At 44.5% G+C, this 13,309-nt stretch overlaps 2 protein-coding genes across 2 annotated transcripts; one reads left to right on the forward strand and one right to left on the reverse strand.

Moving 5' to 3' along the window:
* Positions 1 to 1,674: 1,674 nt before the first annotated feature.
* BGW36DRAFT_406345 (multidrug resistance-associated protein) lies at positions 1,675 to 6,834 on the reverse strand. The gene is made up of 10 exons (XM_046218995.1): positions 6,585 to 6,834; positions 5,493 to 6,528; positions 4,270 to 5,436; positions 3,731 to 4,214; positions 3,603 to 3,674; positions 3,436 to 3,551; positions 2,921 to 3,346; positions 2,638 to 2,827; positions 2,490 to 2,570; positions 1,675 to 2,408 (listed from the first exon to the last, which is right to left on the reverse strand). Exons 1-10 carry the CDS (start codon positions 6,798 to 6,800, stop codon positions 1,790 to 1,792), a joined length of 4,407 nt encoding a protein of 1,468 aa, XP_046072816.1. The 5' UTR covers positions 6,801 to 6,834; the 3' UTR covers positions 1,675 to 1,789.
* A 3,104-nt stretch (positions 6,835 to 9,938) lies between these two features.
* Positions 9,939 to 10,518, forward strand: BGW36DRAFT_460294 (uncharacterized protein; the record flags this gene model as incomplete). The annotated part of the gene is made up of 2 exons (XM_046222086.1): positions 9,939 to 9,976; positions 10,034 to 10,518. Exon 2 carries the CDS (start codon positions 10,102 to 10,104, stop codon positions 10,516 to 10,518), a length of 417 nt encoding a protein of 138 aa, XP_046072817.1. The 5' UTR covers positions 9,939 to 9,976; positions 10,034 to 10,101.
* Between the last annotated feature and the right edge of the window lie 2,791 nt (positions 10,519 to 13,309).

The following is a 13,309-nucleotide window of genomic DNA, read 5'->3' on the forward strand; positions in this document are numbered from 1 at the left end:
GATATATATGGACATGCGGCGGGGGTCACAAGGCAAATTCCGAGGACAGCACAGGTTATTCAGGCTGCAAAAGCACCCAGAGGAATTCCGAGGTAGATAACAGAGCAGGAGAAACACAATAATACTTACAGTAGCCCGGCTATTAACCAGCGGTCCACGGAGTAAAGTACTGCCAGCGCGGGGGCAGCCGGAGCAACGGAACAAATAGTTGCTTGGCTGACCGCGTCTCTAGATGTCTGCACGAGTTGTCAGGACGGACGGACGAGCGCTAGAGCTAGAGTTAGAGCTAAGATGCGGTCTAGCGGAGACGAGCGACTGGAGCAGACTGGAGTATATTTCAGTGTCCAGTTAGATGGCTTAGTATTAGCAGATGAGAGATAGAGCTGTGTTGTCGTGCCTGCGCGAATGTTTACGCCGGATGGAGAAAGCCTTGGATAAACCCTTGAATAACCCTTGATGCTGGAATAGAGGATGACGTGATGGTAGTTAAAGAACACAGAGACGATAATAATAATAATAATAATAAGAGTGATAATAATGTGATAAAAGGCAGCGTTGTACTACATCCGCGTATCTGGATTGCGACTGTTGCACTGTAACTTATACAGGAGCCAGTCTGACTAAGTTTAAGCACCAGCGCGGTCTGAAGTAACACCAGAACCCTTCTCTTTTAAGAATAAAAAAAATCAACAAAGCAAAAGTAAACTGCAGCACAAGGAGGCAGACGAACCCGGCTCTATTAATGCACAAAAGAAGTCCTCAAAAGTGGCAAGGGCAATCCGCCGGCCTTCTATCAACAGTGAGACGCGAGACGGCAGGCCGGGGCAGAGGAGGCGAGAACGGGCATCCGAGAGCATCAACATCCGACAGCATCAATTGCGACGATAACACGACGGCGTATGAACTGATGTCCTGCCATGACGTCTCATCTCGGTCGAAGGGAGAATCAATCCCCGCATATAGAGTCACGTGATATATACTGTATGATTGGCCAGAGAGCGGCGTCTCGCGGATTGTGGCATGGCATGGCACGTGACCCGTATCAGATTATGAAAGAGAACCAACTCAAGTTAAGCGCGGCTTATGTAATACAGGGTTGGTCAACACACGTGACTTGCCTGCTTCTATTACAATATTTGGCACTAAATGTGACCCTTACTATACATGTATGAGAGAGTAGTAGCAAGGATTTACTATTTTCAATATTCTGGTCTTTTAGGTAGCGGCTTATTGGGAGAATACAGCTGCTTACGAGGTTGTGACAGGTTACAGGGTCTACAGCATCCCCGAGGAACTGGTAACGCGCGCTGACGCACGCTGTGGCCCTGAAACGAAGAAAATACTTTGGGCATTTTCCAGATTATTATCCGTGGCAAGCATTACATGTCATATGCATTATTATATATGTAAGGTGTGGAGGTCTATCGGCTGCATGTAAAGGATAACACCAGTTAATCCCATTAATTGTGATGGCGCCAAATATTCCTTTTAAGCTCCATTGATAATGGATCAAAATATATATCCAGCTCCCTATGTCTTGTATCTAAAGTCGACTGTAGCTTTCTCTGATACAGATAATTCATTTTGGAGACGCCGTCTACTTCTATGTATACGTGAAACCCTCACATTATCCCATACCAGTCCTAGGAGCTTGGCAAGTTCTTGAAAGTTCGTAAGCGAGAACGCCCAAGTTCTATGTCTTGTGGCCATATACAATTTTCTCAATGATCACTATTTACATCGCCCTTTAGATAGCTCTGCCTCGCTCTGTAAATCTCCATTCCGTGAACTAATATCCTCCACTATTGAGAAGGGTGCTAAAGATGCTATCTTTCCGATTACTCAGGACTGTAGGCCTATCCATCTCTACCACCTTTCCCTGATCTAGACCGACAATCAGATCATAATTCAAAAGAGTGTGGACACGATGTGCAACCGTAAGGACTGTGCATGTACGAAAGGGATCCTGTTGCAGAAGGCCTTGCACACTAGCGTCAGTTTTCATGTCGATGCTGCTGGTGCCTTCATCAATCAACAGGATCCTAGCGTTGCTTGCTTGTATTTTCAGCATTGCACGAGCAAGTTGTAGCAGTTGTTGCTCGCCTCGAGATAGCAATAGAGTGTCGTTTATCTTGGCATCTAGCCCGCCTCTTTCGAGTAGCACACCATCCCAGATTCCAGCTCGGTCGAGAGCCGCGATAATGTCTACGTCGGGGAGGGTTTCGGTGGGATCTAGATTGAATCTGACTGTACAGCCAACCATGATGAATGGTGTTTGGGAGATGGTGACAAGTCTTTCGCGGACTCTATCAGGGGAGAGAGTAGCGAGGTCAATGTCGTCGATAACAATTGACCCGTGAGTCACGGTTAGCATGCCTAATAATGCCGATAGTAAAGAACTCTTTCCACTAATTTATTTTGCGGTGGAATAGTTAGCTGGGACTAGCAACCCTAACGCTGACTAGAATTCTTAAGACGATAATACTTACCTCCCAGTACGTCCGTAGATACCGATTTTCTGACCTGGCAAACATTTCAGAGAGACATTGCTTAGTACTGCTACTTCAGAACTTTTGTGGTTCGTTAATCATACGAACAAATTTTGGTGATGGCTTATATATCCTGTGAAATACATACTTGTATTGTGCAGTCATGTCCGAGATCTTAATAGATCCCTGACTTGGCCAGTCGATGGGGACTTCTCCCTGCTCAGTTGAAATTTCACGTGGCACTGTAAGTTCAAAATCTTTGACGCGTAAAATTGAGCCAAGGGATATCTCCAACTGTGCCCAACCCGATATGAGAGATGAAAGGCTACCATTGAAGGCTTCGTGAAAGATAAGTCAGCTGGGTAAGTAGTACAGGTCACGGCCTTCAAGGGGTAGCATCAGCAAAAGCAAGTTCCATAAGGAAGACATACCAAGAATGCTGTTGAGCGATACTCCAAGCAATCCGACACTCGTTGTATGTTTTAAAGACGCTGCTAAGCTGACGATAATGACTGCTTCGGCAGCAACGATGAGGTTCAAGACCAAGGTGAGCCAGCGCTGAATGCAATTAAGCATATAATACGTGCGCTGGGTAGCATCCAGCAATTTTGAATTAGCGATTCGAAAATCTGCTTCCCATCCAAATGCCTGAATTGTAGCAAGGCCCTCGACGGTGTCAAGAAGATGGGAGTACAACGGACTTCTGCTTTCCAGGTCCAGTAAACGAAGCTGTCGCGATGTTTTCAGATAGAAATGCTGTAAGAGAAAGAGAGAGATAATCAGGAAGGGCACAGATATTGCCATGTACTTCGATCCGGTTGCAGTCAACGCAGCATTTGCAATTGACGAAAAGAGATCTGAATAATCAGCAATAAGATTGATAATAGGCGAGCGATAGTGGTTAGGAAATCGATTAAGAGGTTGAGTGGAATGGTAGGGGTCTTACTTGAGACCGTGATTAAAATGCCAATAGGTAAATCGCTTTCTATCAGGGTCATATCCTGGCTAAACCGGTTTAGTATTGACCCAATGTCAACGGTGGCTATAAATTGAGGCGTTGCCCTTCAGATGTCAGCAGTTGATCGAGACGCGAGAGAAAAGAACTGAATATACATCATGATGGTCTTCAGTACGACATAATGAAGCCGGCGCGCTGTTGAGGGCGAGATCAGAATGAGTGTAGCCCTACCGTTTTGTTAGGAGATGTAAATAAATGTTTTTTATCGAATAGAATGGTTCACCAAACATAACCACCATTTCCGATGGTGTTACATGTGGCGAGGAGGAAATACACAGTGACATAAAGTGCCTTTTGACTTCCACCACGATCGGCCCATCGCTCAAGCCAAATTTCTAGTAGAAAACTGATGTCAGCGGTATCGGGAGTAGCACAAGTAAGAATCCACTTGCGACTGTATGTACTGGAGAAGACATTTATTGTTACGAAGAAAATAAATATCACGGCGTTCGTCCACCCAACGTAGCGCAGATAGTAGGTATAGACAGCAGAGTCCCCTGTAGCCCTCCTGAGATCGTCGATCTCATTCACCTTGGAGAACATGGCGGCTTTATCCTCCACCCCCAGCGCCAGCAATCCTTTTGATCCTTCATTTTCCACAGCGTCAGACCCCATTCCTTGGTAAATATTCCCATCGCGGGGCTCTTTCTGGCGAAGACGTCCATCTGAAAGAACATATATCTGATCCGCAAGAGACAGCTGATCCACTATTAGGGTGTTAGCTCACAATAGGCGACAAAGGAATCTTGAAAGGGATCCTACTCTCATGTGTCACCAAAACCACGGTCGAATTTGCTTTTCTGAGCAGTCCGTCAACTCCCAAAAGACGCGTTGTGATAGTAGTCCTGGTTTTCCGGTCTAGTGCACTGAATACGTCATCTAAAAGCAAAAGCTTCCTGCGAGCGTATACCGCTCTAGCAAGAGCGATCCGATGCATTTGACCACCACTCAGTAGATGGCCAGATCCTTGCCCAATCCGCGTGGCATCTCCATCGCGAAGCATCTCCAGGTCTGAATTGAGAGCACATGCGTAAAGAACAGCCGCGTACCACGGCTTATCAAATGTGTCCTCCCTCACCGAACCTGCCGAGAAGGCTCCACAGATTGCATCGCGGATGGTGCCACTTGGAACCCACGGTGTTTGTGCACAGAAGGCCGGTTGTCGAATGGTCACTGTCGTGGATCCTGTCTCACAGACCGCTTGACCAAGTATAGCCCGAAGTAGGGTCGATTTGCCTGATCCAACTGGCCCTTGGATCATGACTAGCGCTCCGAGGGGTATTTCTAAACTAACATCTCTCAAGACAATCATTGCTGATGGGGATGGGCGAATGTTGAGGCGGTCCATGGAGATAACGGGTGATTGAAGGTCAACAGTGTTCGGTGAGCCTTTGGAAGTCATATATTGCACTTCGGTAATACGTGGAGATGCATCGGATTCTGCTTCCATCGTGCCAAGAATGTTCTCACCTATGTCTTGAGGACGGGTTGCCAACAGAAGAAATGCCTGTATTCTATCAAAAGATCCCGTAACAGCCGCTATGGAAGGAATCGCGCTTAATAGCTTAGAAGCCGGATTAGTCAGAAGGGTTATGATAGATAGACTGCTGAATGCCTTGGTAACATTCAGTTCCTTTCCTTGAGCAGCGTAGACAACGAAGGTCAAAGCTGGCGCTAAGGCCCAAGGCAGATTCTGGATCATATTCTTCCAGACCATACTCCATCGGTAATTGGCCATTTGATGGGTTTCTTGGGCTCTTTTCCTCTGTACGAGCTGAATAAAGGTTTGAGCTAACCCAGTTCCCTTGACTGTTTGGATATGGTCCAGCATTGAACGGGTGATCGCTATGCGTTGCTGCACAGCATCCACCCACACTTTCTGCTGCCCTCCTATATGCTTCGAGATATAAATACTTCCTCCACTTGATACTATTATCATATTTCAGCAAATTATCGCCGTATGTGAATTTAGACGGGATCCTTACTGAGAACGATCACTAGTGGCACCAGGCAAACCCACCCTAAACGAAGCGCAAGTAGCGCAATGCCAATGCCCACCTCAATTGTCCGCGCCCAAGATTCGTTCAAAATGATTAGACAGTTGATGATCCGGTCAATGTCCGTAGTCATTAAAGTAATTGTGGCAGAACGATCCTCTAGGATACCATCAGGGATGTGTAAGGCATGGTCGTAAATCATCAACGATGCTGCCCCTCGAAACATTGTCACAAAGCGATACAACATCTGGTCATATAAGAGGGTTGAGATGGCCATTCCCAAATATATTAGAACTGTGGCGCCGATGAGACCATAGCCGTCGTTGCTCGCGCTATGAGAGTTATCAAGCCAGTTGAGAATAGATGTGATCAAGAAGGGCTGTGAGAAGGTAAACCCGATCAAGCATAAGCGTGGAAGTACTGTGAGAGCAAGTGGCACCTTGAAAGCTCGACCCATTTGCCATGGGAATTCGAAGCGGCGCTCAGGACGCCGGCGTAGGACCCAGGCTCTCAATGCCTTCCGCGCCGTGCCCGCGGACTCCAGGGACTTGTCGAGATGATCAAGATCTTCAGCAGTAAGCAAGGATCGAAAACCCGTGAAAAACAGACGGTTTAGCCACCACATGAACGAACGATTGACAATTCCACTCGTCGACTCTGGTGGGAGATCTTGATAGGACCCAATGAGGTGTTTCTGCTTTCCCAAGCTCTCAAAAAGCACCATCGCTGTTTTCACAGCGATACTTACCGTAAAAAGACTAGGAATCAGGATATTCCCGTGGGATAACCACAAAGTTCTCGTTTGTACAACATCGAAAAGTAATGTGAAGAGGAGGTAGATGGCGAGAAGTGATGAAGGTCTAACTGACCGCTCATCTTCCGCCCACGACAGGATCACAATTTCCATTGCCACTGCTAAATTTATTGCGCTCAATGCCACAGAGAGCTTTGTATATGGCTGAATTTTCTTTGCCCAGCTAATGAGTAGGGCAAGTTGAATCGCGGCAAAAACCACGGCAGTTATCCGAGTGGACGTTAGCTCTTGTCTGACCCGGTGGGTAGAAATATGAAAGTTCTTACTAGCTTTGCCAATCTCATTAGATGAGGCTGCGTTCGCACATCTCTCTTAACCAGGATTTGCAATCGAACTGGACACACGAGGAGAAACGCGACCGCAGGAACGAGACCAAGTATGGCTTGTTCAAACAATAGCGTGAAATCAAAGCCACCACGGCACCCGCGGTCTATTACAGGGCCGAACCTGTTGTCAGCCTGGAGTGAGCACCCTGACGGCATGATTTTGTGGTGGACCTCTTTTCCGCTCTTGTTTTTCTTTTGACGAGATGGAGAAGTAAAAGGGAAATTAGGCAGAATATTATATAATCAACGGCGCGTGGGCCAAGCGTCACTGTAAGCGAACGAACCCCTATCGTCTATTGTGCAATCACTGCCCTATCATCAATGATTTTACATAGGTTCGATAAATGTGATGACACAAACAATTTATCAATTGGTGTCTTTTTTGTTTGTCGGTGCTATTATTATTAGCAAAGTATAGAACAATGAAAGCCAAAAAAAGCCTATGTCCATTAACGACTGTATATTAAGGACTAGAAGGATAGGTTCGTTCATTTCCTCCCTACTTGGTCTATACGCTATCAAAACTAGTATCTACATGTATATCCGCCTGCAACACAGCTAAAGAAAAACAACGAGGGCCAAGAATTGGAATAGGGTAGAATAGGCCCAGACGCGATATCGCATAGTCAATTCTGAATTCTCCATAGGGTAGAGAAACTCTCCAGATGCCTCGTAAGTTGATGCACAGTCCGCTTTTTCCCTAAATCAGATTTACGCAACGTTATAGATTGACAAGACCAACGAAATGATGCATTAAGTGCATTACTGAATTTTGGTCCCCTCAGACCGAGGCGATTATTGCGTGTTACGCGATTGTATCGTCGGTCATTTATCCTTCAAAGTTCATTGTGTTTCAACTGAAAAAGTTATGCAACCAAGATATTCCGATTTGAGTTGCAGCAATTTGCTAATCCTGCACTCGTACCTTGAGCCTGTGTAGCCCGCAATTAATCCGACTTTCCGTATATTTTTAGGCGAGATTGGAGATATTTACGGACCCCCGTCGAAGTAACTTTGCACCGCATAGTACTCAAAGTACCCATGTGATGTGCAATGCGGATTTGTCTATCAATACTTTTGACTGGATCCCAAATTATCCCAAGCCGTAGCCAAATTTTGAGGTCGTGCATAAATGTGCAAATTGGGAGTCTATTGAGGATTGGGTTTTGACGCACAGTCGGTTTGAATTCAATCACATCTTCTAGAGCGGCATCCTTTTTTTCATTTTTTTTGCGGCTATCAACAACCTCCATCCCTTTCCCAGACCCTCCTGCGGAATTGATCAGCCGTGAGGGGACTCGTCTCCAACGTCAACCTTGGAATTTTCATGAAGATGATACGAGATTTTACCAGACCGGTCACGTGGCTCACTCCGTCATCTTTCTTAGTAGTAAGCACACTATATCTCGAGCCTCTATCGTAGTGTACACTTCAAGTCAATAGTTATCTCTCTCAGGTGTTTCAAAAGAGACGTTTGATACTCGGAGAGACATGTAGAGTCATTCTGACACGTTGCAAGTGGCAAACGCCTTTCCTGCACCTGCAATGCTAGTGACACAAACAAACAACGATTAGGCTGAAAGCAAGAGAGATGAAAAAGTTTGCTGGAGTCTGAGGAGTCTGGGAGAGTCAACCCCAACCAGTCGCTGTTGGAAGGGAACATTCCCTCCAGGCGAGTCGGGGAAGCTTGATGAGCAATTCGCAAAAGTGGGAAAATTTGCGAGCCATGCCGTAGAGATGCTAGGAAAACGAAGCCGAAGAGGGAGTAGAGAGGCTTGACAAGTTTGAACTCCACGTCTCTGCCTTGAAATATTCTAGACCTACACCTTAAACGGGCACTATTCTAAATATAAATCAAGGCAACATTGTTAGTCTGTCATGTGTCACGGGAGCATCACATGGCAAATGTATCCCGTGGCAAACCGCGAACCAGCTCCGACCATATAGAGCAGAAAGTGAGTGAACCCGATTTGGTCTGTCAGCAACCTGCGTCTTTCGCCACCCAGTAAGCGCACCTTGACAGTACGTACCTATGCAAGGTAAGAATGAAAGAGAGTGTTTGTAGCTTCACAAACCCCAAGGGTTGTAATGCTTAGAGATTCGCCGTGTTCTCTCACTATCCAACTCAGAAATGGATGAAACGGTAGTAGTAGCATTCAAGATTCCAAATGTTATCATCCGGGTTTAGCAGCGTGCTTTTACCCGTCGCCATGCCAAGACACATTTGTGAAAAACAGAAATGCTTCCACAGCTGTACAGTTGAAGCTTAAGCTGCGCCTCACTTGTTCGATCAGATTTACGTAAATATCCCGTCTTGAAGCTCTACAGGCTGGTCGTGAATGCTGGTTGTACGGATTAGAAACATGTCAACTGAGATTCATTAGTTTGTTCAGGGTTTAAGCGAGATCATGACTTGTTGGGGGACTAGGGTTTCGCCCCAGTTAGTACCGACGAGATAGCCCTGTGTGGAAGATAATCGCCTGAATGCAGTAAAGTTACTCATAAATAGTTTCTAAACTAGAGTCTAGGTGCCCATAATAGAAAAGTTAAATAAGTTGGATGAGTTATGAAGTAACTGATTGGTGAAAAGCTCACCGTTCAAGTTCCTCTTTCGGGGCTGACGTTACGCCACGTGGGAACAGGATAGGAAGGTAAATGTGTTTATATATAAATTTCTCCGCTGAGTCAGTTTTTGTCGACCGAAAAACCACTACAACAAAAGGGGTCCCCCTCATTGGTGAGGGTAATTAATTTGGTATTTATTGGCTGGCAGTCTTCCTTGTCTAAATAGGCACATGCTTGAATTGTAATAAGGCTTTTCACTTTTTAGGTGCAAATTAGGGTTTCGACGGACCAGAAGTCCAAGCCTGACAATTGCCTAGCTAGGCTAGAAGAGAATAGCTAATTTTCGCCGTCGCGATTTCAGCCGCAGATGAAAAGTAAAGCGTTGAAACAATCTCTAAGAACTTCAGGAATAGGAAAGGAAAGTGTCCACCAATATAAGAGCCAAATTAATTACCGCTATTCTTGAAGGTGATCATTTTTGGTGTCGTGGTTTTACAGCAGAGAGAAAGCCTAGGATCTCCACTGCGTTGCTACTGTTGAGGCTTTTTGTCTTGGCAGCTCGTTGGTGATGGCTGAATGATCTCAAGTTTCGGGGTGGGGCCGAGAGCCGACACATGTTTTGATATTGCTAGAACAAGAAGTCAATTATATACGTACTACAAGTTGTATAATAGAGTCAAGCAAAAAACTATATAAGAAGATATATTTCTACCTCATTCCAGATGTTTTCATTCGTTAAGCAGCTTCACCAACAAACCTCAGTATATGTGAGTAAAAAAGGGCAACAAGAAGTCACCAGAATACTACTCTAACAGCTTTGTCAGCCGCCTCGAATTCTCAATAAAGACTCAATTTCTTAGTCTATTCGTCCAACAATCTACAGACCGCCAAAATGAAGACCTCTATTGTGGCTACATTCATCGGCCTTCTGGCTTCTAACGCCCTGGTTCAGGTGCAAGCCGCCAATTGCCAAGGATCGCACGGCGCCGCATGGGGCGGTACCACCTGGGAGGCTATCAACAAAGCCATTGTACAGACATGCAATGCGCAACCGCGTAACGACGGTTACAAAACGGTTGAAGAAATTGCTGGCTACGATGTAGCAGCCGCTGAAGCTAATGTCGGTTCGGGAGGATCGCCCAACTGCTGGGCGGCTATGTACCAAATCAGGGACCAGTGCTTGGATACCGGAACTGGACATTATGCGACACAGGGCTACTGGCAATATGGGGACGAGTACTACTTCTTGTGGGCCTGGGATCAAGCTGATTGCCATCATCAGCTTTCTGGCTACGACAACACTTGCTAGAGGAGGCATCGATCATGCATGTTCATTAAAACAGAAAGGTCAATCTAGCCAATATTAACGTTATTTACCTTTCGTGGAAACTCTCCATCAATTAAATATAATATATACACACTAGGATATGAAAGCAGCGGTAGCAGGATACAAGGAAGCTGTAACACCCCCATATTAATGCGATGCGGTTAGTGCTGATTCTATATAGTGTAAGGGTGTGCAAAGGTTCCTTATACTCACAGTTAGTATTGTTCATTTATCAACTTATGTAAATGTCTTACATCCGCTCGATGCGGGATCCATGTCTCATTCATGTTGGAATATATAGCTCCATGCCTCTAGGAAGAAGATACGATCATAGAAGGAAGTGGCTCCAAACCCTTAGGGTGTAGCACCGAGCCGGAAGGTTTTAACTATATCATATTCGATGGAGCGCTAGCTTTTGAGGTGAAAATGTATGCCTCAGAAATTGCCAAGGCTCCATAATCAAACTCAGCTCAAGGACAACTGGAAAGTTACCTTTTGATATGACTTCTACTTATGGGAAGTTGTGAAAGGGTAAGAACTTTAGTCTTGACACGCCTTTCTGAAGGAAGGTCTGGTCATCTTACAGACACATAACGTCGTTTGACAAAAGAGTTTGGTCCACGGCACATAATTACAACGTTAAGTTAATCAGGCGTAACGCCCGTTTCATACTAAAACTAGGTAATACAACATTCTATCTTCGCTTTGGGTCTTTTGGGTTGGCAATAGTATAGCTTCGGTGTGGGTCCAGGTATGTTTACCAGCATACACTCTTCCTTTTAAGTCCTGTCAATTGAAACTATCCTCGCGCCAATTTTAGTATGGTCGATATTGGGGCTCCACAATAACATTATGGTATAGCAATTTGAATAAATCGATCATATGATAATAGCTAAAAGGTAAATCTCAAGTTTGTAGACCAGATAGCCTCACAGCCTCTTCTAACCTTTTAATTTCATTACATATCAGACGTAAATGGTCTAGGTCCAGATGAGTTGTGTGATTGGAACGGTGATCCCATGCTTTTAGTCAATTAGTTAAAAGTCTTGTTTAAGTGATAGTGGGCCGAACATTGGATACTTCACCGATATGTTCCAAATTATAAACGCACATCTCAACAGATCCATCACCATTGCGAACCGAGGAATGAGCTCCAGATGTTTCTCCAACCATTCAAGCATAGTCCGAGAATGTGTATGCGAACAACATTCTAATCAAGGTAATAATCTGTAATTATTTACCTTAAACAGTAGGCAGTAAGTAGGTCTATATGGCATCGTTAATAGGGTCACCATTTTCACCTGAAACATAGAACTACATCCGGAGTATAACGTGGCGTTACAATGGGAGTCTCATAATCAGTTTTCTGTCCCATTAACAGTTGGGGCATGGACACCCCACATTTACCAACAGCCTTCCACATTGGGAATTGTAAGGCTCCTGCCACTGCCAACCTCCAAGTGCCAAAAAGTTTTTAGTGAGGTAATTGGGCCAATGCCCAATTCCAGGGTTGGCAAGCTTATAAGCCTCTGTGAACCTGCGGCACGTGCCTGTGCGCACCATGCGCTGCTGCCACGCCCCTATAACGGACGAAGCGGTTGAACAACATAATTCATATTTCACTAGTAAGCTTTATTAACACGCGTAATTTCAGTATTTCCACATGTAAGATTTTTGGATTTATAGAATTACTGCCTTAGAATCTATCTCAGAGCTATCTAAGCGTCTATTTTAAGGCCTATCTTAAGGCTTTTTTTAGTACCTTCCTTAGTACCTTCTTTAATACCCTTTTTAATATCTTTCTTAATACTTTTCTTTGAGCCTGTTTTAGAGTCTGTCTCAACATCTGATTTAGTATCTATATTAGTATCTGTTTCAGAACGTATCTTATTACTTTTTTTTACCATCTTTCTTACTGTCTTTTTTACTATCTGTCTTTGGCCCTACCTGAAAACTTTCTTTAATATCTTATATCTTTTTAGGACCTAGCGAAGCACCTATCTTAAGATCTGCCTTAGAGCTTACATTAGGGCCTTTCTTAATATCTTTTTCAGGCCCTGTCTTAAGGCATGTTGGGTGTGCTTAGAGCTTACCTCAGTACATTTTTGAGGTGATTCTGAAGCCTCAAAGCAGACAGTAAGAAAGGTAGTAAAAAAGGTGGTGAGAAAGGTAGTAAGACATACTCTAAAATAGATACTAAATCAAGCACTAAAACAGACATTAGTATAGACCTTCAAACAGATCTAAAACATGTATTAAAAAAGGCATTAAAAGATATTTAAAAAAAAGCACTAAGAAAAACACTAAGAAAGGCTCTAAGATAAACCTTAAGATAGACGCTTAAGTAAGTCTTAAGATAGATACTAAGACAGTAAATTCTTTAAATCTAAAAATATTAGATATGGAAAGATTGAAATTACCTGTTTCCTTATGTAATAAATGTAAAAATCAGAATTATGTCGTTAAGACCACTATCGGCTGCCGTAGCCCCGCGGCCGCGCCCCGCTGCCGCCAGACCTCACAGTTAAATAAATCTATCTGATAAGTAATTATTTGAGGATAAGTCTATCTTAGGCAGTTACAACACCCAGCTGATTCGTTGACTGCATGCATGTCACATTTCATGTTAGATGAGGATGTCCCAAATTATCTCTTCGCCCAATATCAGTGATTCGAGAGCCCGGGGGTCTGGTCCGTCTATATAGGGGTGCCAGCACGCCAACCTTGCCGTCGCGATAATCGGCCAGCATAGCAGTCGTCCTAAGAACCAGCT

The sequence above is a fragment of the Talaromyces proteolyticus genome (genome assembly GCF_021365285.1).
Source record: "Talaromyces proteolyticus strain PMI_201 chromosome Unknown BGW36scaffold_5, whole genome shotgun sequence".
In the NCBI taxonomy this organism is placed as follows: Eukaryota; Fungi; Ascomycota; class Eurotiomycetes; order Eurotiales; family Trichocomaceae; genus Talaromyces; species Talaromyces proteolyticus.

Excerpts from the sequence above, each read along its gene's own strand:
- BGW36DRAFT_406345 (XM_046218995.1), bottom strand. The coding sequence starts at position 6,800 with ATGCCGTCAGGGTGCTCACTCCAGGCTGACAACAGGTTCGGCCCTGTA. Across the intron at positions 3,675-3,730 it reads GGAAATGGTGGTTATGTTTG|GGCTACACTCATTCTGATCT; the intron begins GTGAACCATTCT and ends ACAAAACGGTAG. Across the intron at positions 3,347-3,435 it reads CATTTTAATCACGGTCTCAA|ATCTCTTTTCGTCAATTGCA; the intron begins GTAAGACCCCTA and ends CTGATTATTCAG.